Genomic DNA, 23,764 nt, shown 5'->3' with positions numbered 1-23,764 from the left:
TCTAACAATCCACATATAAAAAAGTAGTTTTTGCTCTTCTTACTTCTGTGAGTTATTTCAACCTGAAGAAGCCTATTGGCGCTTTAAAGAAAAATCAGCAAAAAGAAAAAGTATTTTGAGTTTTTTTTAAGAGGATGTCCAAATGTGTGACATCAGTGCAGGATGCTGCCTTCTCTGGATCTGGTCAACGAGTCTCTCAGAGAGAGATGGTGTCAGAAGCTGTAGGGGTCCAAAACACACTGTTAGTCCACTGATCCTGGACTGACTTTACACAAAACATTGTTAGGACAATTTCAAATATATCCAGGTCAGGAAAATAGTAGGTTATGTGTAAGTTCTGCTTACGTGGTGTAGAGGATCTCTCAAGAATGTCTCTGTCTGGAAAATGGAAGGACAAATGTTTTTTTAGTTTACAGTTATTACCACTGAATATTACTCCCAGCATAAGAAATGATAAATAAACACAATCTCTCTTTAGTTTTCTTATTTCTTCACTGAGTATATTGTGATTTAGACACAATTTAACTGAGCCTTTTACCTCCCCTCTTGACTCCTTTTTCCACGTGAATATTATCAGCTCTTTGACTCTCTTACCATTCTTCTTTTTGATAGCAATGGATCCTAAAGCAGCAGCGATGATGACAATAACAACGGCCATTGTAGCAATGACAGCAATGCTGACCACAGAGAGTGTGTCTGTTCAGGAAACAAACATGTAGGTAAAGCAGGTTAGAAAATATTTACATCTACTGATTAGCTTCTATGTATCTAGCTGTTTTTACAAACAGCTTATCACTTAGTTATAAAAATAGAGTGCAATCTATATAGTATGTGTCTCATACATTAAATGTCTTATTCTTACCTAATTTCTTTCTGAAGTTAGTTTTGATCGCGTCTTTCTTCAGCTCTGTGACGATGCCATTTTGAACACCAGAGAGCTGAAACACACAGTCGTACCTCCTCCAGTCTTCAGGTGAGATTGATGAAACTTCCAAGTCTACACTCATCTGGAAGGATTCGTCATGGTTGGGGAGAATGTTTCCGAGGTCCACGCCTTCATGAATCTCCTCACCATCTCTCCTCCAGAATATCAAGGCGCTCTCAGGGTAGAAACCTGTAGCGTGGCAGGTGACTGGAGAGGAGGGAGTCCTCTGGAGGAGAGACACCGAAGGAAGATCTGGAGAGATGGTTTGTATGTAAATCTTTCTTTATTAACCTTGCATCAACTTTAGTCAGCCCAGTCAGAAGGAAAATATGTTAACAGTTTATGTTGCACATTGTTTACATGCCTTATTTCCTGGTGGCTGGGCTTGTATTTGACACCATAATAAAGTTGTTTTATTTCCTAACCCTAATCAGATATGTTGCTGGTCTTAATCAAGTTGCTTCTGTGTATACTATAAGTGAAACCAAAGACAAAACACCTGTGAGCGGACTTAACACAGATAAAACAGTTAAAGAAGCTCCATTAAGAGGACAAAAGTAGTTTTGTAGAGGAGAACACACTGGACAAGGTGGCAAAGGCCCCAAAGGCAGCGGGCACAGTGAAGAACTCATTTTGAAATTCAGAATAGTTTCAAGACAAGTAAAACAGTAACATATTTCCTGGTGGCTGGGTTGGTCTTGTGCTCATATTAAGACATAAATCATGCAACACTAAGCCACCAACTTAGACTTAAGTTACATGCCTTGAGTTGATACCTGACAGAATATTCATGTTTACAGTCATCTCTGACAAAGGAAATAATAACATCGAGAAATAGATATAAAAGAAAATCAGACCATTTTACTTTACCTTTTCTAGTCAGATAGCTCTTCCCATTAGTCAAAGAAATTTTTAACCACGTAGGACATTCTGTGGTGATGATAACCTCCCAGTCGGCATTACGGGCTTCATTTTGATCCCACTCTTTTTTAATGGCTGCAGCTTGTGCATCTAAAGTGATCCAAGTCTTCGTATCCCTGTCAAATGTGATAAAATCCTCTCCATTGTTACCATACTTCATATAACCATTCACCTTATCTGTCTCATTGTCCCAGTCACAGCCAATAATTTGCTGGATAATGGGAGCACCTGAGAGAGACAGAAAATGAGGGATTATTCATGTCACATTTTTAGCTCTGCAATTAATCATCACTGCCAAAGAATCACCTGGAATTTACACTTCTTCATCAGTTTGTCATTTTTTGATGGTGAAAAATATAATGCTTTCCATTTTCAATCTTAATTTTGCATATATACTAACACACTAGCATTTGCTAATATGTAAAACACTAAAAGCAATTAGTTAAAATAAAATAAATAAATTGCTAAGTTATCAAACGCATTGATTATCTGTTGATCAGAAGAGCAATTTGTCAAACGTGTGATGTTACATGTACAATAAGAAAGACTGACACAAGTGATTACAAAAGAACCAGAATAACAACACTAAAGATCAGTAGAATTTGAAGAAGATGAACCAAAGTCAAACATTTTTGTGCTGTAATAAATGTTAGTCCTGCTCTGGTAACCAGTCAGTAATATTTCCCAGTCCCTTATGTATAGTGAAACTTCAGTTCTAAACATTTAATATGAAAATAAAGAGATGCAGATACATAAATCTAACAAAAAACAAAAAAAGCCTAAACAAACAACAATAAAAAGAAACAGTAACATACCTTCTGTTTGTCCTGAGTCCTGATTAAAACGGCCAGTTTCAGCTTTGAGGATGTGCCTGTAAGCCAATAAAATCTCTCGAAATGCTCCCCATTGTTCTGCATTGTCCTTTATCAATTCTCTCATCCAGTCATGTGGGACTTTTGGTGTTGTTGCATTGATGTCAATGGAATACACTAAAACTCCCTGAAGAGTTCCCATCACTACATATTCAGGGACATTTGGAGATCCAGACCATAGGATATATCCAGCCTCCACCCTGTATTTCACTGGACAAAGAGAAAGTAGTTCATTCAAACACTGTATGTTGTATTCATCATGCCAGCATTTATACATATATATACATATATACATATATATGTATATATATGTATACACATTTATATATGTATATATATTGAGAGAGAGAGAGACAGATATATTCTAACCGCCTTCATTGTATTTACTTGGTTTAAAATTTGGTAAACCTTTAGTGGATGCTCCTTTCCAGACGCCCTAATCTGTCACCAGTTAATCTGCTGATTGCTGAATCTTACAGAATACTGCTGCTGTAGATGCTTTAAACTTTTCTGTATTTTGTTTGCCTCTGTTACAGCTTTTTAAACATTTCTTACTGCATTTATTTCTTGCTCTGAAACAAGTTACAGATTTAAGTACTTTCTGCATTTTAGGAAATTTGTCAATTTCACTGAAAAAATATATTGTACATATAAAAGAATAAATGATCCAAATACATATTATTTACAATCCAGGAGGAGGAGCAGGGGCGCATGCGTACGTGCTGACCCTCGGTAGTGGCGTGTGTCGAGTTTGTCATTGTTTGTCTATCTTTTGTAGTAAGTTTGTTAGTGGAAAACAAGTGATAATACGGTGAAGTAAACATGTTGGACAGTATGCTGATCAAGATCGCGATGATGAGTTGGATCCTAACAATTATATGGGACTCTGTAAGCGCACACGGAAGAGAAACTCCACTTCACTGTCAGGTGCCCAACTTTCGCTACACTCGGGATGATCTACTGAATCTCCGATATTCCTCTGATGACCTACCAAAACTCCTCTTCAGCCCTCCTGGAATATTTCTCCATGGATGGAGTAATAAGAAGAAAAAGAAAAGAGGATCAAGAGGCGGGATTCGTAACAGGATCAAACGGAGGGGAAGTCGCTTCCCTCTCCCGACAGTAACTCTTTCCAATGTGCGCTCACTTCAGAACAAAATGAATGAACTTTCTGTTCTCATAAAGTTTGACAGGGACTTCAAACAGTCAAACCTGATATGTCTAACTGAGACATGGCTGAACGATGACATTAACAACATAAACTTGGAGGGATATTCCTTAGTTCGCTATGATCGGGACGCAACACAGACAGGAAAGCGCATTGGAGGAGGGCTGTGCAACTAAGCTGGGCAACTAACATCACGGTACGTGACACTAAATGCACTCCTCACTATGAACTAATGGCTGTTTCATTCAGACCACACTATTTGCCACGAGAATTTGGCCAGATAACAGTCATCCTGGTGTATGTGCCTGGTCCAGATTTCAAACTCGCTGCAGACAGCATAGCTGCCAGCTACAACAAAGCGCTGCGCCTCTCAGGTGACGACCCTGTTTTTCTGTTAGGTGATTTTAATAAATGCGATGTCTCCCTACACTTGCCGAACTTGGAACAATATATCACATGCACGACAAGACTGAGCAAAATACTCGATAAATGTTATGGGAATGTGGAAGGTGCTTACGTTTCCCGGTCCCGCCCCCCTCTGGGGCTGTCAGATCATAACGTCATTCACCTCCTTCCAAAGTATCGTCAATCACTGAAGAGGACTAAACCCACTGTAATTCGCTGCCAGGCCTGGACTGATAGCTCAGTGGACATGCTGAGAGGTTGTTTTGAGACAACAGAGTGGGAACTGTTTTTTAATGACTGTGAGAACAATAATGAACTATTAATTGACTCCATAACCAGTTATATTAATTTTTGTGTGCACTCAGTAATTGGAACAAAGGAAATTAAAATATTTTCCAATAACAAACAGTGGGTCAGTAAAGAACTGAAACACCATCTAAATCTGAAGAAAATAGCCTTCATGGAGGGTAACCTAGAGGAAACAAAGGAACTGACCAAGGAGGTCAGGCGGCTAATAAAAAAGGCCCAATTGAACTACAAAGATAAGGTTGAAGAAAAACTAAGGACTGGTAATGCCAGAGATGCATGGAGAGGGCTGAACAAAATGATGGGCAGGGAGCAAAGACACATCTCTCAATGTGACGAGGACCCTGTCCAGCTCGCAAACAACCTAAACACTTTTTACTCCAGGTTTGACATCCACGATTTTCAAAAAGAGTGTGATGATGTATGTGCTGGTCTAACTCCTGACCCAATGACTATTCACGAGCACGCAGTAACCTCCATATTCCAGAGGCTTAACCCTCATAAAGCCCCAGGCCCAGACGGACTCAAGGGGAGGGTGTTAAAGGAATGTGCCGTCCAACTAGGTCCAACCATCACAAAGGTATTCCAGCTGTTCTTGAACAGCAACTTTTACCCTAAAGTCTGGAAGACAGCAACCATCATTCCTGTACCAAAAACTCCCCACGCCAAAACCAATAATGACTTCAGACCCATTGCCCTCACACCCATCCTCAGCAAATGCATGGAGCGTCTAATTCGCAACGATCTGACCCGCCAGGTAGCAGGTCAATTAGACCCTATGCAATTTGCATACCGAACCAACAGAGGGGTGGAGGATGCCACACTCACTCTCCTAAATAATATATATGTTCACTTGGATAAACCAAAGACTCACGCCCGTGTTCTTTTCATGGATTTCTCCTCAGCCTTCAACACTGTGCAACCACACCTCCTCCTACAGTGCCTTTGTGACATGAAAGTCAGTTCTGGCCTAGTCCTCCTTATCAGGGACTTCCTGAGAAACCGGCCCCAGCGTGTGTGCATCAACAACTGCCTCTCTGACTCTCTAGTCCTCAACACTGGTGTTCCTCAAGGATGTGTGCTATCACCCCTGCTCTTTTCCATATACACAAATAAGTTGCAATGCAACAGCAATGACCTCTCCCTCATCAAGTATGCAGATGATATGGCCCTAATTGCCTGCCTAGGGGACACAGACAGCTCCCCCTACCTGCAGTACATAAACACCCTATCTGCATGGTTTGACAGCAGCTTCCTGGATCTTAACATCTCCAAGACCAAGGAGATGTGGCTGGGAAGCAGCAAGAAGGGAGGCAATAAAGACACTGGGCAAACCTTCAGGCCAATCAGCATGAAGGGTCAAGAGGTAGAGCAGGTGTCACAGTTCAAATACCTTGGGACAGTCATAGATAGTCAGCTACAATTTCAAGACCATGTAGACTACACATTCAAGAAAGGAAGACAGCGCCTGGCTCTTCTGAGGAAACTCAGGGGCCTCAACACCAGTCAGCGCACCATGTCAATGGTCTACAAATCCCTGACCGAGAGTGTGCTGACATTTAACATCGTGTCATGGTATGGGCACCTCTCTGTCAAACAAAAAAATAAACTGGCACAGATTGTCAACCAGGCTGGAAAGATCATTGGACACAAACAACTACAACTTTCACATCTATACACACAGGCCCTAACAAAGAAGGCATTTCAAGTCTATCAGGACCCCACTCACCCTCTGAACTGTGCTCTCCAGCTGTTACCATCTGGACGAAGACTAAAAGTCCCAATGACAAGGAAGAATGGTTACAAGCGGTCATTTGTTCCATCAGCTGTGGCCATTCTCAATGAAGATCTACCTCTAAAGTAACATAGTGTAGATAAGCTCTAAGTGCACCTTAAACAGTCTTTCAGCAGTAGTATGGTAACTTTTATATGGTTTTAATATTTGAGTGAAATGGACAGAGTAATGTGTTTTTATTCTATAGTTTTTATCTTATTCTTACCCGTATCTATTTATTTATTATGTTGAGTGTGATATGTGTTTGTCTTTGTGTGTTTTTATGCCATTACCAAAGAGAAATTTCCATTTCATGTAAGTTTAATGGACAATAAAGAACTCTAACTCTAACTCTAACTCTAACTCTTATCTTTTTATTATAGATAGAATAATAATGATACTAATAATAATGGAATATAAATAATGTGCTTAGTTTACATAAGTTTAAAACATCAATGACTAAACAAACTTTATAAATCTGAACTCACGGCACACACTGAGCAGTTTCACTTTCTATAAAAACATCTTAGTTTTCAATGTGTCTGAATAGTCTGATTATCTTTAAACTCTGTGGTACAAAATGAATACATGAATCTCTTTAGCTTATACAGTTCTCTTGGGTTATTCTGAGCTGCCACATTTATTAATGATCAAATGCAACCATGAGCTACTTTGTTCAGCTCTAGAGCTACTCTAGTAGAGTAATTACATAATTTAGAAAATGATATAGGCTACCCCTTAAACATGTTCCTACCTGCAGTTGCAGCATGACAGAGGAGGATTAGTGTAATTATCCCCTTCATCATGTTCGGATAGTTGGAATGAAGTTGAAGAACTGAGCTGAACAGTCTGTTTTCTGATAGTTTTGTTAAGATCTCAATGAGGTGTGTCCTATTCTGACTACACCCAGCATGTGAAATAGGGCCAACATTCTTTTAGTTCTTTTTTTTTTAAATGGACTTATTAAGTTTTTATTTAACACCAATAATAATTCTATATTCCACTTTATGATTTTCTCTCACATGTTTAACAGAAACTAAAGAATTTTCTTTGTTTCCTGTTCTGCTTGGTCTGTGTAATTTGAGTATTTTTGTCTTTAAAGTCTATACTTTCTTTTTAACAATCCTCACAAACTGCAACGCAGTCTTTTTTTAAATTTATTTCGTGGTTCATGTCACATTCAACTGGCCTGGAGAGTTATACAAGCTTGTGCTAGCATGCTAACAAGCTAACTATGGAGTTATGTGAATTCTTGGATGACTTCCTGTCGCACTAAAGAAAGTGGATGACTAATACTAGTAGAATTAAGAAGGCAAAATGTTATTTGTGCTATTGAATATGCATCTGATTTTCCAAATTGCACCAACTCATCAACTTGTAGAAGCTCATATAAAAATTCATGACGGCAGCGTGGTGGACCCTAGAGACTCAACAATGTACAGTCTCATTGCCTGGACTGGGAACAACAAATTGGCCCCCTCCTCCAGTCTAATCCTTAATGGGTGAGGATTGTACGCCTAAAATTCAGGTTATTAGATGTTTCTGCTTTCTAACTACCAACCCATGAGTCGTACTGTGTTGTATAACCACCCCTCTCTCTTAGCCATTATCTACTCTTACATACTAATTTTACATACTTTAGTTTAGACTGAGCGAGACATTACAATACAAAACTCTGTCTCACTGTTGAGCAGGTGGTCATGGTAGAAGTCATCTGGTTCCCTTTTGATGTTATCAGTTATACGGCAATACTGATATTTAAAGTTTTAGTTGTAGGGAGGATTCTCTTGCATATTGTCCCACAGCATCAGGACCTTGATCTTTCTTCACGGTCATCTAAAAGGACTGAATTTCAAAAAGTGCCAAAGCCTGCTTGCTGAGTGTGTTTAGAGAGAGCACCTCTGTTTATTCTAGCACTGCATGTCAGGAGTTATCAGGAGTTTTGATCTACAACACAGATATACCACAATATAAATGCATACATCTCTCATTATATTGTAAAACAAAGTAATAATGACTGTTTAAAGACAGACCTGGGAATTTATGTGCAACTCATGATACAGTTCGTAATCCGCAACAGCTTTTGTTGTCATACTGTTTTATTTTTAGCACTTACAAACTTGCTAAATTTAATATTTCCTCATCTAAAAATAACACAGTGGTAATGATGTGGAAAAGAAGATGTTTCCATTGATCAGAACTTCTGATATCAACACCTGATTTCCATCTAACTTTAATGGAGGCCTGCAGAGCAAAAAGATTCCATTCACATTCCATTCAGATATGATTTTAGCACTGACTTCTTGTGAATGAAGACACTCATATTATTGCACAACTGGACACAATTAAACTACAAGCAGAATTTCATTGAAGTATAAAGAACCTAATCAAACTACCCACATGCCATCCACCTGTCATCTCTCTTTGGTTAAACATCCAGAGGCTCCAGGTAGTCTGGAGCATTTCCTTCATGGTGAAATGTGGCTTACATTCTTATGTAGGTTAGGTTTGTTTTTATCTTTTTATATTTATATGTGAAAACAATAATTTCCTGTATTTGCTTTTGAATGAAACATTTAGCAAAAGTGTTTCATATGGATGAAAAACAGAGCTTTGAACTGTCAGAAAACATCATTTGTGATTATTTAAAGCAAAATCTTAGATATTAATTGCTTCAGACTCCAACACAAGATTTTACGCATCATATCTGATGGGGCATCAATGGGAATTTACAAATGAATTTAGCAGGTTTTATCATGTGGATGCAGAAAGCTCTCAGTGCTGCTTCCTATAAAATAAAAACATAAATCCCTTCAAGGGATGGATCCCAGACATCCCAAAAAGTGGGTGGGAGGGAGGGGATCGAAACTGTGGGTCTTTGGGCTGTGGTTCTATGGGCTCAAGCTCTGTTTCTTGTTGCCCTTTCCAGTCAGCGTAAACCGTGTCTGTGGATGCGGATCAATGAATTTACAATGATCATATCACATTTTTACCATGAGACTGTTGCTCTTTCTCCTGGTTTCACCACATTGTTTTCCTACTGTCCTCAAGGTAATAAAACAAACAAAAACAAAAAAGAAAGAAAAAAATTATCCGAAGACTTTCTTGAACAATTTCATTTAAATTGTCCGTAGATTAACTTTGTGCTTATGATTCTCATGCTAAATATGAAAAATTCCAAAAGGATGAGAAATCTAATGGAAATACTCCTCAACTTTTGACATGTTAAACACATTTGAATAGTTTTTAGTTAAAGCTTCACAAAGTGAACTATAATCGTGCTTTGTCTGAACATATTTGTAATTTATGAATAAAAGTTACATGATTTAGTTATTTCATAAGAAAAGCAGAGACAACAATGCTTCATATCTGAATGCCGACAACAATATGACCAAGAGATCCATTTCTATGTGACAAAAAGAAAAAACAAAGGTTATGCTTATTCATAATTTCATATTTGATCAAAAAAACTGGGCTTTCCACATCTACTATGATAGAAAAAACATATGCTTTTTATTTGAGTTTCCAAACTGTAGGTGCAGATTTTGACAGATGGGTATTTACCACAGACGCCATAGTGAAGAATACAACCGAGTTACATTGTGGGAAAAGAAGGACCAAATCAAATACTTTCAAGATGAGAGGAAGTTTTCTGTGACTTTACAGTTTTTTATATGGAAAAAAATCTTCTGACATCACTGTTGTTGTCAGAACAGTGACCCATTTTAAGGTAAATTCGTTCAATCTTAATGCTTTAATCAGAGGAGATCATACATTTAGAAAGTGAATCAAAAAGTCATCTTGAATATCTGTGTTTTACACTTGTTATCTGTGATTTTGACTTTTTTTCTATGTTGGCTCTGATCATTGTTTTATTCTGTGTGGTGATTAAGTCTTTTTGACTCCAGAGAGCTGAAACACAGTGTTGAACCTCCTCTCATGACTAAATAAATACCGAGGCCAACATGCGTCCTTAAGGTTGTGTAGTGGTTGGGGAGAGTTTTCAACAGAACATCACAGTCAAGGAAGAAACATGTATTGTGTCGTCTTACATGGAAGACACACTGAATATATTTATTTTTGTCATGCTGCATTGATATGCATTCTAAGTAACCTTTAATATGTCTTACCCAATAAACTGTGCGTTACTCTTTGAAGAGTATCAGAGGTAAACCAAGAACCACCAGGGGACGCCAAAGCCTTTTAATTTCTTATCAATTGGGATACAGACTACAACACTTCAGGCTTTTGTCCCACTCTCTTTTCTGAGTCTTCTTTTTTTTAATTTGTCCAATTATTCCCAATTAGTACAGGATCATTGCTCAACATAAATCTCAACTGGAGCACTGGCTCCCCATTACCCAATCACTTCTTTCTAGCAAAAAGGCCTTGGTATAAAAATGAAATACACTGGTAAGGGTATATATTACTAACATTTGAATTTAAGTTGTATAAATGTACTTCTAAAATATTACGAATAAGTTTATGTATTGTACAAAAATTGTAATGTACTTAGCCGCTTGTTCTGTATATTATTTTTGCTTGGAATAAACTAAACTAAACTAAACTAAACTAAATTAAACTAAACATTTGAAAACATTAGGTAGATGCACAGCTTAGATATTTGAAATCAGACTTATCTCCTGCAATGAAGTGGGTGAAACAGAAGCTGCCTTGGCATTAAAATTGTCTCTGTTCTGTTCATCCACTGAAAAACAGATATTTCCAAAGTATCAAGGTTTGCTCAAACACATATTCTAACTGTCTAGTAAAGGACATGGTACAGCTCAATTCTACCAGAATGAGGGAAATTATGACAACTTTTACTAAAATAATAAAGTGCAGAAGTTAGCTCATCTGGCAAGAGTGCAATCAGCTCAGACAGAGCCAGAGCAAACATAAAAACATAATTTAATGTTTTATCAGAAATCTAAACTGGACTGGTGACCTGTCCAGGTTGTACCCTGCCTCTCACCTAATGACAACTGGAATAGGCTACAGCCACCCCGCAACCATGAGTAGGAAATAGAAAATTGATGGATGGATGGTTTTGCTCATTCTTTGTCAGATTCTTGTCGTTTCTGCTCAGTTAATTCCAGTTTGTGGCATTAATTAACTGTCGTCAGTTTATTTCAACTTATATTCATAGATCTAACATTTAAATGTCAGTTTCGGTGGTGATCTTCTTAGGGTAACATTGATCCACCGTGTTAACAAAACACTGAAAGCTTTGGCTTTAGACCCGACATACCTCACTGTTTACTGCAGTTTCTCTTCTTCAGGTGTTTATTTTTCAGAGGATGAATGATGTCATTGGGATGATGAAACTGGAGCTTTCAAAGGTTTTAATCAATTTGGCTGCAATAATGAAAACTTCATAAGATTTGACCTGAACATACAAACATAAATTATTAAAAAGCTGCTGTCATCAAACAATAACCTATATGAATATGAGGTTGAGTGATCTGGACTCTGGTTTCAGTCTCTCAGACAGTTCAGGATGCTTTCAGGATCTGTGAGACACGAATGATCCATAAATCCAGGATGGAATTTTGCATAAAAAATCTGACTTTTTAAAAGTCGGACTTGGCAGCAGTAAAAATATTTTAAAACAAGCTTGAGAAAGAATATTGGAGAAACTGAAGCAGATCGTTTGTTTGATAACTGGATATTTCAGGACTTCTGTCGTCATGGAGATTTGATTTAAGGCTGTCTTGTTCCTGGAACTTTGCACTGAGACTGTCTTTTGTCATGTAAATTTGATACCTGTGAGGAGGAAACATCTATTCATGTTGTTGTTGTTTTTTTTCACCCATTAAAAATTTGCAGCCTGCGTCCCTTCCTCTTGGCTCAGTCTCAGTTTGTTTCAGCTTTCCTTGTAAAAACAAAAACTGGTTGAACTGGAATCTGCTTCTAGTTTAAATGAACTATTTTCTCTTCTTCGTTTAGTAGATTAGACCGGGGGTCCCCAACCTTTTCAGCACCAAGGACCGGTTTGGTTCTGCAAATTTCTTCCTGCGGCCCGGTCGGGGGGGTTCATTTTTTTTCTTTTTTTTATTTATTTTTTCTTTTTCGTACTTTACGTTCAACAGACATTACATTTAGCAGACGCTTTTACAAATTAGGATAATTAGGATATGATGACAGACAGACAGTCTTCATTGAAAAAAATAAACGTGCACAATCAGCCTCCTATAATGCAATCTATGCAGTTTCCAAGTATAGAATCTAGCGAGTGACATGAAAGAATTCCCGATTTCCATGTCTTTTTTTTAAATTAAAAAAAATAAATAATAATAATAATAATAATTATAACCCCCCCCCCCCCCAATCTCACGGCCCGGTTTGAAATGTCCCGCGACCCGGTGGTTGGGGACCCCTGGATTAGACATTGAAACTGCAGTACAAGTACTTTATTTTGGGGGTTTATTATATCACATTTGATTCTAATCATCAGTATTTGTTAGTTGCAGTCAAATACTTTGATTGACTCACCTGAAACCATGAACATTTTCACTTGTTGTCAATCTTAAAGATTTTGTTGAATATTTCTGGCTTCTTTCTAAGCTTCCATAAATGCTCCGTTTCCATTATTTCAGACCTTTTTCGACATTAGCCGTCATTAATGCAGCTTAAATGGTGCTGTTAGACCACAGCATACAGTGTATTGTTATTCTTTGCACTCTGCTGATGGACGAAGTTAAACATTAAACAGTTTAACTGAACCATATCAATCAAAACGGAAAGGTTTTTAGTTACAGATTTAGAGTACAAAAGAATTAGAAATGATCTACTCAGAAATTGTCTTTGACCAGTAAGCTGCAGTTAAAACTCAGTTTTGACTGTGGACTGGTCCACTGCTACAGATAACATCCGCTTTCTTCAGGTGCTCCAGCAGCATCTCAAACATCTGTTGCAAGAATTTCAATTCTGCGAAAGTTTGAAGTGTCTGACAGAGGAACATTTTTTATGGCAGATGTCCCACTTTTTGTCACACAATTTTGTCATCATTTATCATCTCATCTAGGACCGCTCGCATGCAGTGCTGTTTCTGCGTCTGTAAATGGCCTTTTCTCCTTTGAGGGAAGCTGCTGTAGCTCTTTCTTTGGGCTGTGCATGGCCGCACTGTGGTTGTACAGCTCCTGTTGTAACATGCAATCAAACTCTCCACTTTAGCAACCCTCTCAGAAAGTCTGGTGCTTCTCGCTGTGGTGCCTCCGCACATTGTTATCTTATAACACCGCCACACACTCATTACATATCCAGCACATCGGTTTTGCATTTGAATGTGACGGTGAAATAAAAAAGTATTTCCAGGCGGAGTTAAATCTACGGTTTTCGTTGTCAATTTTCCCCTTTGGGGTAGAAAAAGATGTGCTCGCAGAACGCTAAGGCTGCAGCTACACGAAAACGTTTTTCACTGTAAACGATACTTTTTCTTATCGTTTCGCTGTCGCGGCCACACGGAGCCGGCGTTCCCACTACCCCAAAACGATAGTTTTTGAGAACGAGTTCCAGAGTGGGAAAGTTTGAAAACGAGGTTGTTTCGTTTCCATTGTTACAGCGAAAACGTTTTTGTTTACGTCTGCACAGCCACATGGCTAACGCCAGTGACGTATACACATACGTCAGTGACCAGAACAAAAAGCTTCTATTCAAAATCCGGAAGAAGAAGACAACACAACAAGGACAGACAGCGATCATAATGGACCCCACAACATTGATAGCAGCACTGCTGCAGACACTGCTAACTACAGCGGCATTGTTGAAGGAACAACGTGAGCTTCGCGCTGTTAGAAGTAGGGGCGTACACGCATGCGCATTGCTTCTTCTATTGTTCTGGTGTAACCGGTGGGGGTGGCTTACAGCGCACCTAGAGGTGTTTCGTGTGTACTGCATCGTTTTCAGCAAGTGTCGCGTTGTCATGTGGACAGAGAAGCCCCCCAGTGTGGTCGAAATCGTTTTCGTACCCGTTTTCAAAAAAACCCTCGTTTCGTTTTCGTGTAGCCGTAGCCTAATTCTACTCGAACATCTTCAAAACACAACAACGTGGTGCATTATGGGTTTCACGTTGCTAGGTAACCCGTGTTGCATTCAAAGTCCGTACTACTGTAGGAATTTATTCTATCAATCTAGAAATGTCTGAAGGCTTCTGATTTTTATATATTTATTCATTTATTCTGTCAGAACGATATGCTGGGCCACATGGAAGTCGGTTCTGCGGGCCGCCATTTGAAGAAGCCTGGTGAAATACATGATTCTGATTTTGTAAATAAAATAAAATTTAATTAAACATTTTATAATGCATTGTAATATAAAAATATATTTCACTTGGTATATTTCTGGAAATTAATTTGATTATGACATAACATTGAGAAAAAAGCTTTGATCATGCAAAATTATATTCAAACTTTTATCGGTTTTAAAAAACGTCCAAAACTGACACAATTTAACACATTTAGCTTCCCTCTAACAAATTTCCCTCTAACAATCCACATATAAAAAAGTAGTTTTTGCTCTTCTTACTTCCGTGAGTTATTTCAACCTGAAGAAGCCTATTGGCGCTTTAAAGAAAAATCGGCAAAAAGAAAAAAGTATTTTGAGTTTTTTTAAGAGGATGTCCAAATGTGTGACATCAGTGCAGGATGCTGTCTTCATCATTCTCGTCTCTGGATCTGGTCAGCGAGTCTCTCAGAGAGATGGTGTCAGAAGCTGTAGGGGTCCAAAACACACAGTTAGTCCACTGATCCTGGACTGACTTTACACAAAACATTGTTAGGACAATATCCAGGTCAGGAAAATAGTAGGATATGTGTAAGTTCTGCTTACGTGGTGTAGAGGATCTCTCTGGAATGGCTCTGTCTAGAAAATGGAAGGACAAATGTTTTTTTAGTTTACAGTTATTACCACTGAATATTACTCCCAGCATAAGAAATGATAAATAAACACATTCTCTTTAGTTTTCTTATTTCTTCACTGAGTATGTTGTGATTTAGACACAATTTAACTGAGTCTTGTACCTCCCCTCTTGACTCCTATTTCCATGTAAATATTATCAACTCTTTTGCCCCTTTTCCACCGAACATTTTTGTACCAACACAGCTCTACACGGTCCCACTCGACCCTGGTTGGCAGCTTTTCCACCGCGGGTTGAAGGTGGGACCCGTTACAATTTTGAGCCCCGGCAAGTACCTGCTTCAGAGGTGGGCCTAGTAGGTACTTGTCGATGCTAAAACTTCACGTGATCAGTGCTGTCCACTGATTGGTCAGGTGAAATTACGTCATACACGCAACGAAGCTCGGGGAGCTTTATGTATGAAACACCCGCCATGTATAACACAACTGCGAGAGAAACAGAGAATAAACAGAATTGCAATGATGGAAGACCAGAGAAGGAAAGGCAACCCATGGACGAAGAGCGAGGCGCAGACCTTTCTGTGTGTGGTGGCCGAGGACCGCATACAGAAGGAACTGGACAGAGCAACACGAAATGAGAAGCTGACCAACTATCACCGGAATTCTCAGCAGTGCCGAGACAAGCTGAAGAGCTATTACCGGCAGGTAAAGGACCACAACAGCCGGAGTGGGTCAAACCGAAAGACATGGAAGTGGTTCGACCAAATGGACGGCATTTACGGTCACCGCCCGGCGAACGGCGTGGATTCGGCGATGTGTTTGTTGGAGGCGATGGAAAATGGTAAGTGTTGTTCTTATCCCCTTGGTGCAACGCTTATATCTTAACAAATGCATGTTTTATATCGTAACAAATACATGTTCAGTCTTTAACTTTTGTAAAAAGTTACACAGGTGTCTCATGTAAGTTGTTCTGAGTGAGCTAGCAAACAACGCTGTTTTGGAAGGCTAGCACAGTGTCTCTCTATGCGGTTACGTGTATGCGTTTCACATGTTCACACGTTTTATTTTTTTTTTAGTCAAGACTCGGTTTGTTCAACCGATGAGTGTTCGGTTGCTGAGGTCAGCGAAGATCCTCCAATCCCGCAGGCTTCAGAACCGAATCTGCAGCTGAGGCAGCAGCTGCTGCATTCCACCGGCACCAACACTGGCGTCACCGCCTGTATCTGAGACAACTCCTGCTGTTTACTTTTGTGCTGTCTTTTTTAATAAAGAGCTTGGTTTAACTAAACAATATGGATTGTCAACTCCATTACACATTACACTCCATCTTGTATTTACTTTTGACTAACCACGGCGTGACACTTTGTTGTCACCTGAAACCGACGTCACGTTAGTGGTGAACGGGCCGACTCCGCCCACTTCCAGGCCACAGTTTGGGTGGAAAAGAAAATGTTACTGGTGCCGTGTCGTGTAGTGTAGTGTTGGGCTATATCGAACCGAGTAGAGTAGGGCTAGCTTGGCGGTGGAAAAGGGGCATTTGACTCTCTTACCATTCTTCTTTTTGATAGCAATGGATCCTAAAGCAGCAGTAATGATGACAATAACAACGGCCATTGTAGCAATGACAGCAATGCTGACCACAGAGAGTGTGTCTGTTCAGGAAACAAACATGTAGGTGAAGCAGGTTAGAAAATATTTACATCTACTGATTAGCTTCTATGTATCTAGCTGTTTTTACAAACAGCTTATCACTTAGTTATAAGAATATAATACAATCTATATAGTATGTGTCTCATACATTAAATGTCTTTTTTTTACCTTTCTTTCTGAAGTTAGTTTTGATCGCTTCTTTCTTCAGCTCTGTGACGATGCCATTTTGAACACCAGAGAGCTGAAACACACAGTCGTACCTCCTCCAGTCTTCAGGTGAGATTGATGAAACTTCCAAGTCTACACTCATCTGGAAGGATTCGTCATGGTTGGGGAGAATGTTTCCGAGGTCCACGCCTTCATGAATCTCCTCACCATCTCTCCTCCAGAATATCAAGGCACTCTCAGGGTAGAAACCTGTAGCGTGGCAGGTGACTGGAGAGGAGGGAGTCCTCTGGAGGAGAGACACCGAAGGAAGATCTGGAGAGATGGTTTGTATGTGAATCTTTCTTTATTAACCTTGCATCAACTTTAGTCAGCCCAGTCAGAAGGAAAATATGTTTACAGTTTATATTGCACATTGTTTACATGCCTTATTTCCTGGTGGCTGGGCTTGTATTTGACACCATAATAAAGTTGTTTTATTTCCTAACCCTAACCAGATATGTTGCTGCTCTTAATCAAGTTGCTTCTGTGTATACTATAAGTGAAACCAAAGAAAAAACACCTGTGAGCGGACTTAAAGGGATAGTTCGCCTCTTTTGACATGAAGCTGTATGACATCCCATATCAGCAACATCATTTCTGAACATTTTCTTACCCCCTGCTGCGTCCTGTGAGCCGAGTTCCAGCTGAGTTTTGGCGTTAACGAAGGTAGTCCGGCTAGTTGGCTGGGGTTTAAAAAATAAAGCGTCTTGCTTCTCAAAACAATATGCGTTCAAAAGAGTAATACATTTGCATCACAAAATCGTTGATCTCGAAAAAGTCAGACCTCACAATCGCTTGGTGCTATTTTTGCCTCCCTTGATATCAATGCGTCCAATGTAAACTGTGCAGACCAAAGAGCAGACCCAGCAGTCCCCTGCTTCCGAGCAGTAAACACCGTAACAGGTGCGGCTATCGGCAGGTGGCTGAACGCATTGATATGAAGGGAGGCAAAAATTGCGCCAAGCAATGTGAAGTCTGACTTTTTCTAGATCGACGATTTTGTGATACAAATGTATTACTCTTTTGAACGCATATTGTTTTGAGAAGCAAGACGCTTTATTTTTTTAGCCACAGCCAACTAGCCGGACTACCTTCGTCAACTCCAAAACGAGGCTGGAACTCGGCTCACAGGACGCAGCAGGGGGTAAGAAAATGTTCATAAATGATATTGCTAATATGGGATGTCATACAGCTTCACGTCAAAAGAGGCGAACTATCCCTTTAACACAGATAAAACAGTTAAAGAAGCTCCATTAAAGCTAAAGTCGGAAAATTCGAACTGATACAACTTTCAGGTCCCTCCCCCTCTGTGGACGAGGTTGTGCACGTGAGTTCACACCAGTGTGCGCGGACACAAGCTGGGGGCAGACTCACACTCAGCATGGAAGACGTGGTTGGTGACTGTTCTGCTCAGATAATAGATAAATAATAAACCTAACGTGATTGGTTAAAAACAGCCGGGAGCGCTCGATTTTTGCAAGCACAATTACAGGCTTTAGAGGGAGCTACAGAATTCGGGATTTTTCCTAAACAGCCTATTTAATATTCTCCTTTCAGAATCCCATGACAGTTCAAGCTAATATGACTAAAAAAAAGTTGCCGACGGCAGCTTTAAGAGAACAAGAGTAGTTTTGTAGAGGAGAATACACTGGACAAGGTGGCAAAGGCCCCAAAGGCAGCGTGCACAGTGAAGAACTCATTTTGAAATTCAGAACATAGAATACTTTCAAGACAAGTACAACAGCAACATATTTCCTGGTGGCTGGTTTGGTCATGTGCTCATATTAAGACATAAATCGTGCACCACTAAGCCATCAACCTTGACCTAAGTTACATGTCTTGAGTTGATACCTGACAGAATATTCATGTTCACAGTCATTTCTGACAAAGGAAAGAATAACATTGAGAAATAGATATAAAAGAAAATCAGACCATTTTACTTTACCTTTTCTAGTCAGATAGCTCTTCCCATAAGTCAAAAAAGTCTTTAACCACGTAGGACATGCTGTGGTGATGTCGAGCTTCAAGGCGACATTACGCGCTTCATCTCCATCCCACTCTTTTTTAATGGCTGCAGCTTGTGCATCTAAAGTGATCCAAGTCTTCGTATCCAAGTCAAACGAGATGAAATCCTCTCCATTGTTACCATAGCGTACATAACCATTCACCTCATTTGTCTCGTTGTCCCAGTCACAGCCAATAATTTGCTGGATAATGGGAGCACCTGAGAGAGACAGAAAATGAGGGATTATTCATGTCACATTTTTAGCTCTGCAATTAATCATCACTGCCAAAGAATCACCTGGAATTTACACTTCTTCACCAGTTTGTCATTTTGTGATGCTGAAAACAATAATGCTTTCCATGTTCAATCTTAATTTTGCATGTACACTTGCACACTAGCATTTGCGAAAATGTAAAAAACTAAAAGCAAGTGGTTAAAATAAAATAGATAAATTGCTAAATTATCAAAAGCATTGATTATCTGTTGAGCACAACATCAATTTGTCAAACGTGTGAGGAGAATTTGAAGAAGAGAAACCAATGTCAAACATTTTTCTGCTGTAATAAATGTTGGTCCTGCTCTGGTAACCAATCAGAAATATTTCCCAGTCACTTATGTTTAGTGAAACTTCAGTTATAAACATTTAATATGAAAATAAAGAGATGGAGATATATAAATCTAAGAAAACCCCAAAAAAGCCCAAACAAACAACAATAAAAAAAACAGTAACATACCTTCTGTTTTTCCTGATTGCTGATTAAAACTGTAAGTGTCATGTTTGAGGATGTGCCTGTAATCCAAGAATACCTTTACTACTCCTTCCCATTGTTCTGTATTTTTCAGTATCAACTCTCTTAGCCAGTCATGTGTGACTTTTGCTTTTGTTGCATTGATGTCAATGTAAAACAATAAAACTCCCTCAAGAGTTCCCATCACTGCATATTCAGGGACATTTGGGGATCCAGAACATAGCAAATATCCAGACTCCGCCCTGTATTTCACTGGACAAAGAGAAAGTAGTTCATTCAAACACTGTATGTTGTATTCATCATGCCAGCCTTTATACATATATAAACACACACATATATATATATACATATATTGAGAGAGAGACAGATATATTCTGACCGCCTTCATTGTATTTACTTGGTTTAAAATTTGGTAAACCTTTGGTGGATGCTCCTTTCCAGACGCCCTAATCTGTCACCAGTTAATCTGCTGATTGCTGAATCTTACAGAAAACTGCTGCTGTAGATGCTTTAAACATTTTTGTATTTTGTTTGCCACTGTTAAAGCTTTTTAAACATTTCTTACTGCATTTATTTCTTCCTCTGAAACAAGTTACAGATTTAAGTACTTTCTGCATTTTAGGAAATTTGTCAATTTCACTGGAAAAAGTATATTGTACATATAAAAGAATAAATGATCCATATACACACTATCTTTTTATTATAGATATAATAATAATAATAATAATAATAATAATAATGGAATGTAAATAATGTGCTTAGTTTATATAATTTTAAAAACATCAATGACTAAACAAACTTTATAAATCTGAACTCACGGCACACGCTGAGCAGTTTCACTTTCTATAAAACCATCTTAGTTTTCAATGTGTCTGAATAGTCTGATTATCTTTAAACTCTGTGGTACAAAATGAATACATGAATCTCTTTAGCTTATACAGTTCTCTTGGGTAATTCTGAGCTGCCACTTTTATTAATGAGCAAATGCAGTACCATGAGCTACTTTGTTCAGCTTTAGAGCTACTCTAGTAGAGTAATTACATACATTAGAAAATGATATAGGCTACCCCTTAAATATGTTCCTACTTGCAGTTGCAGCATGACAGAGGAGGATTAGTGTAATTATTCCCTTCATCATGTTCGGATAGTTGGAATGAAGCTGAAGAACTGATCTGAACCGTCTGTTGTCTGATGTTTTTGTTAAGATCTCAATGAGGTGTGTCCTATTCTGACTACACCCAGCATGTGAAATAGGGCCAACATTCTTTTAGTTCCTCTTTCTTTCGTTGACTTCCTGTCGCACTAAAGAAAGTGGATGACTAATACTAGTAGAATTAAGAAGGCAAAATGTTATTTGTGCTATAGAATATGCATCTGATTTAGTAAATCTACTCATCAACTTGTAGACGCTAATATTAAAATTTATGATGGCAGCATGGACTCAAGAGCCTCAACAATGTACAGTCTCATTGCCTGGACTGGAAACAACAAATTGGCCCCCACCTCCAGTCTAAACCTTAATGGATGAGGATTGTACGCCTAAAATTCAGGTTATTAGATGTTTCTGCTTTCTAACTACCAACCCATGAGTCGTACTGTGTTGTATAACCACCCCTCTCTCTTAGCCATTATCTACTCTTACATACTAATTTTACATACTTTAGTTTAGACTGAGCGAGACATTAGATTACAAAACTCTGTATCACTGTTGAGCAGGTGGTCATGGTAGAAGTCATCTGGTTTCCTTTTGATGTTATCAGTTATACGGTAATACTGATATTTAAAGTTTTAGTTGTTGGGAATATTCTCTTGCATATTGTCCCACAGCATCAGGACTTTGATCTTTCTTCACGGTCATCTATAAGGACTGAATTTCAAAAAGTACCAAAGCCTGCTTGCTGAGTGTGTTTAGAGAGAGCACCTCTGTTTATTCTAGCACTGCATGTCAGGAGTTATCAGGAGTAGTAGTTCACAATATAAATGCATACATCTGTCATTATATTGTAAAACAAAGTAATAATGACTGTTTAAAGACAGACCTGGGAATTTATGTGCAACTCATGATACAGTTCGTAATCCGCAACAGCTTTTGTTGTCATACTGTTTTATTTTTAACACTTACAAACTTGCTAAATTTAATATTTCCTCATCTAAAAATAACAGAGTGGTAATGATGTAGAAAAGAAGATGTTTTCATTGATTAGAACTTCTGGCATCATATCAACACCTGATTTCCATCTAACTTTAATGGAGGCCTGCAGAGGGAAAAGATTCAATTCACATTCCATTCAGATATGATTTTAGCACTGACTTCTTGTGAATGAAGACACTCATATTATTCACTCACAACTGGACATAATTAAACTACAAGCAGAATTTCATTGAAGTATAAAGAACCTAATCAAACTACCCACATGCCATCCACCTGTCATCTCTCTTTGGTTAAACATCCAGAGGCTCCAGGTAGTCTGGAGCATTTCCTTCAGGGTGAAATGTGGCTTACATTCTTATGGTTAGGTTAGTTTTTATCTTTTATATATGTATATGTACATATATAAAAGATTATGTAAAATCTTATATCTTAATTGCTTCAGACTCTAACACAAGATTTTATGCATCATATCTGATGGGGCATCAATGGAAATTTACAAATGAATTTAGCAGGTTTTATCATGTGGATGCAGAAAGCTCTCAGTGCTGCTTCCTGCTGCAGGTGTGTTGTTGTAGGGGTTGTTGCAGTGGGCATTTTTTTTGTTCATGCAGATAAAGAGCTATTGTTGTTCTTAATTCATAGTCAAGGATTTTAGGTATGTTTGAGGATGTCACAGAGAGCAGCATGTGATATCACATGCTGCTCTCTTTTGTTTGTGTTGGAAAAGATGACGAACTGTGACCGACCTCGGGGGAATTCCAGCTGCAAGACGATTCAGCTTCTGCAGTTACATGGCGACTCCTGATGTGTACTGGAGCATTTCTCCAGCTGAACTTGACAATGAGTATATTGCCATTCATACAATTTGCTCTCTAACTGACAAACTGCAACAGCTATGGCTGTTGTCCTCTATGGGCACAGGTGGTTTTAAGGCAAGGCAGGCAAGGCAAGTTTATCTGTATAGCACAATTCAACTACAGGGCGATCCAAAGTGCTTTACAGATACATTAAAACAGTAGAAATAAAAAGCATGATTTAAATTTTAAACAAAAAAGAAAAAAATAAGAACAATAGATATAAAATCAGAAGTTAAAATGCGATTAAGTTTTGAGCTTTATTCAAACGCAGCTGAAAATAGGTGTATCTTCAACCTGGACTTAAACACACTGAGTGTTTCAGCTGATCTGAGGCTTTCTGGGAGTTTGTTCAAGACATGTGCATGAGCATAGAAGCTGAATGCAGCTTCTCCATGTCTGGTTCTGACTCTGGGAACTGATAGAAGACCGGATCCAGATGACCTGAGGGGTCTGGAAGGTTCATACTGGGTCAGGAGGTCACTGATGTGTTCTGGTCCAGGACCATTCAGAGCTTTATAGACCAGCATCAGAACTTTAAAGTCTATCCTCTGATGGACAGGTAGCCGGTGTAAAGACCTCAGAGCTGGACTGATGGGGTCCACTTCTTTGGTCTCAGTGAGGACTCGAGCAGCAGAGATCTGAATAAGCTGCAGTTGTCTAACTGACATTTTAGGTAGACCTGTAAAGATGCTGTTACAGTAATCAAGCCAACAAAAGATGAATGCATGGACTAGTTTTTCCAGGTCCTGCTGACACATCAGATCCTTTAACCTTGATATATTCTTGGTGATAGTAGGCTGACTTTGTTACTGCCTTAATGTGTTTTTCCAAATTTAGGTCTGAGTCCATCACTACACCCAGATTTCTGGCCTGGTTGGTAGTTTCTAGGTGTATAGATTGAAGTTCTGTGGTGACCT

General features: G+C 38.9%; 2 protein-coding genes and 1 long non-coding RNA gene across 6 annotated transcripts; 1 reads left to right on the top strand and 2 right to left on the bottom strand.

Annotated features, from left to right (window-relative positions):
• Positions 1-175: 175 nt before the first annotated feature.
• On the bottom strand, positions 176-7,212 carry LOC142367713 (major histocompatibility complex class I-related protein 1-like). 2 transcript variants are annotated; one of them, XM_075449740.1, is made up of 8 exons: positions 7,126-7,168; positions 4,404-4,541; positions 2,662-2,928; positions 1,796-2,074; positions 863-1,177; positions 595-696; positions 346-378; positions 176-219 (listed from the first exon to the last, which is right to left on the bottom strand). In XM_075449740.1, the coding sequence occupies exons 3-8, from the start codon at positions 2,858-2,860 to the stop codon at positions 197-199; spliced, it is 951 nt and encodes a 316-aa protein (XP_075305855.1). In that variant the 5' UTR covers positions 2,861-2,928; positions 4,404-4,541; positions 7,126-7,168; the 3' UTR covers positions 176-196. The 2 variants fall into 2 exon arrangements, with proteins under 2 accessions (XP_075305855.1, XP_075305854.1); XM_075449739.1 differs by lacking the exon at positions 4,404-4,541 and having other exon boundaries at positions 7,126-7,212.
• LOC142367718 (uncharacterized) lies at positions 3,632-17,148 on the top strand. Its single transcript, XR_012767159.1, has 3 exons — positions 3,632-4,082; positions 16,796-16,898; positions 17,086-17,148. It is a non-coding gene; the product is annotated as an uncharacterized LOC142367718 (long non-coding RNA).
• Positions 14,522-21,118, bottom strand: LOC142367709 (major histocompatibility complex class I-related protein 1-like). 3 transcript variants are annotated; one of them, XM_075449731.1, is made up of 7 exons: positions 20,906-21,118; positions 19,824-20,090; positions 19,030-19,308; positions 17,046-17,357; positions 16,778-16,879; positions 15,201-15,233; positions 14,522-15,083 (listed from the first exon to the last, which is right to left on the bottom strand). In XM_075449731.1, the coding sequence occupies exons 1-7, from the start codon at positions 20,937-20,939 to the stop codon at positions 15,007-15,009; spliced, it is 1,104 nt and encodes a 367-aa protein (XP_075305846.1). In that variant the 5' UTR covers positions 20,940-21,118; the 3' UTR covers positions 14,522-15,006. The 3 variants fall into 3 exon arrangements, with proteins under 3 accessions (XP_075305846.1, XP_075305845.1, XP_075305844.1); XM_075449730.1 differs by having other exon boundaries at positions 20,925-21,116; XM_075449729.1 differs by lacking the exon at positions 20,906-21,118 and having other exon boundaries at positions 19,824-20,373.
• Positions 21,119-23,764: the final 2,646 nt, after the last annotated feature.

The sequence above is a fragment of the Odontesthes bonariensis genome, chromosome 18 (genome assembly GCF_027942865.1).
Source record: "Odontesthes bonariensis isolate fOdoBon6 chromosome 18, fOdoBon6.hap1, whole genome shotgun sequence".
Taxonomy (NCBI): domain Eukaryota; kingdom Metazoa; phylum Chordata; class Actinopteri; order Atheriniformes; family Atherinopsidae; genus Odontesthes; species Odontesthes bonariensis.
Note: the sequence above shows the minus strand (reverse complement) of the source record. Positions and strands in the feature narration are given on the sequence as shown.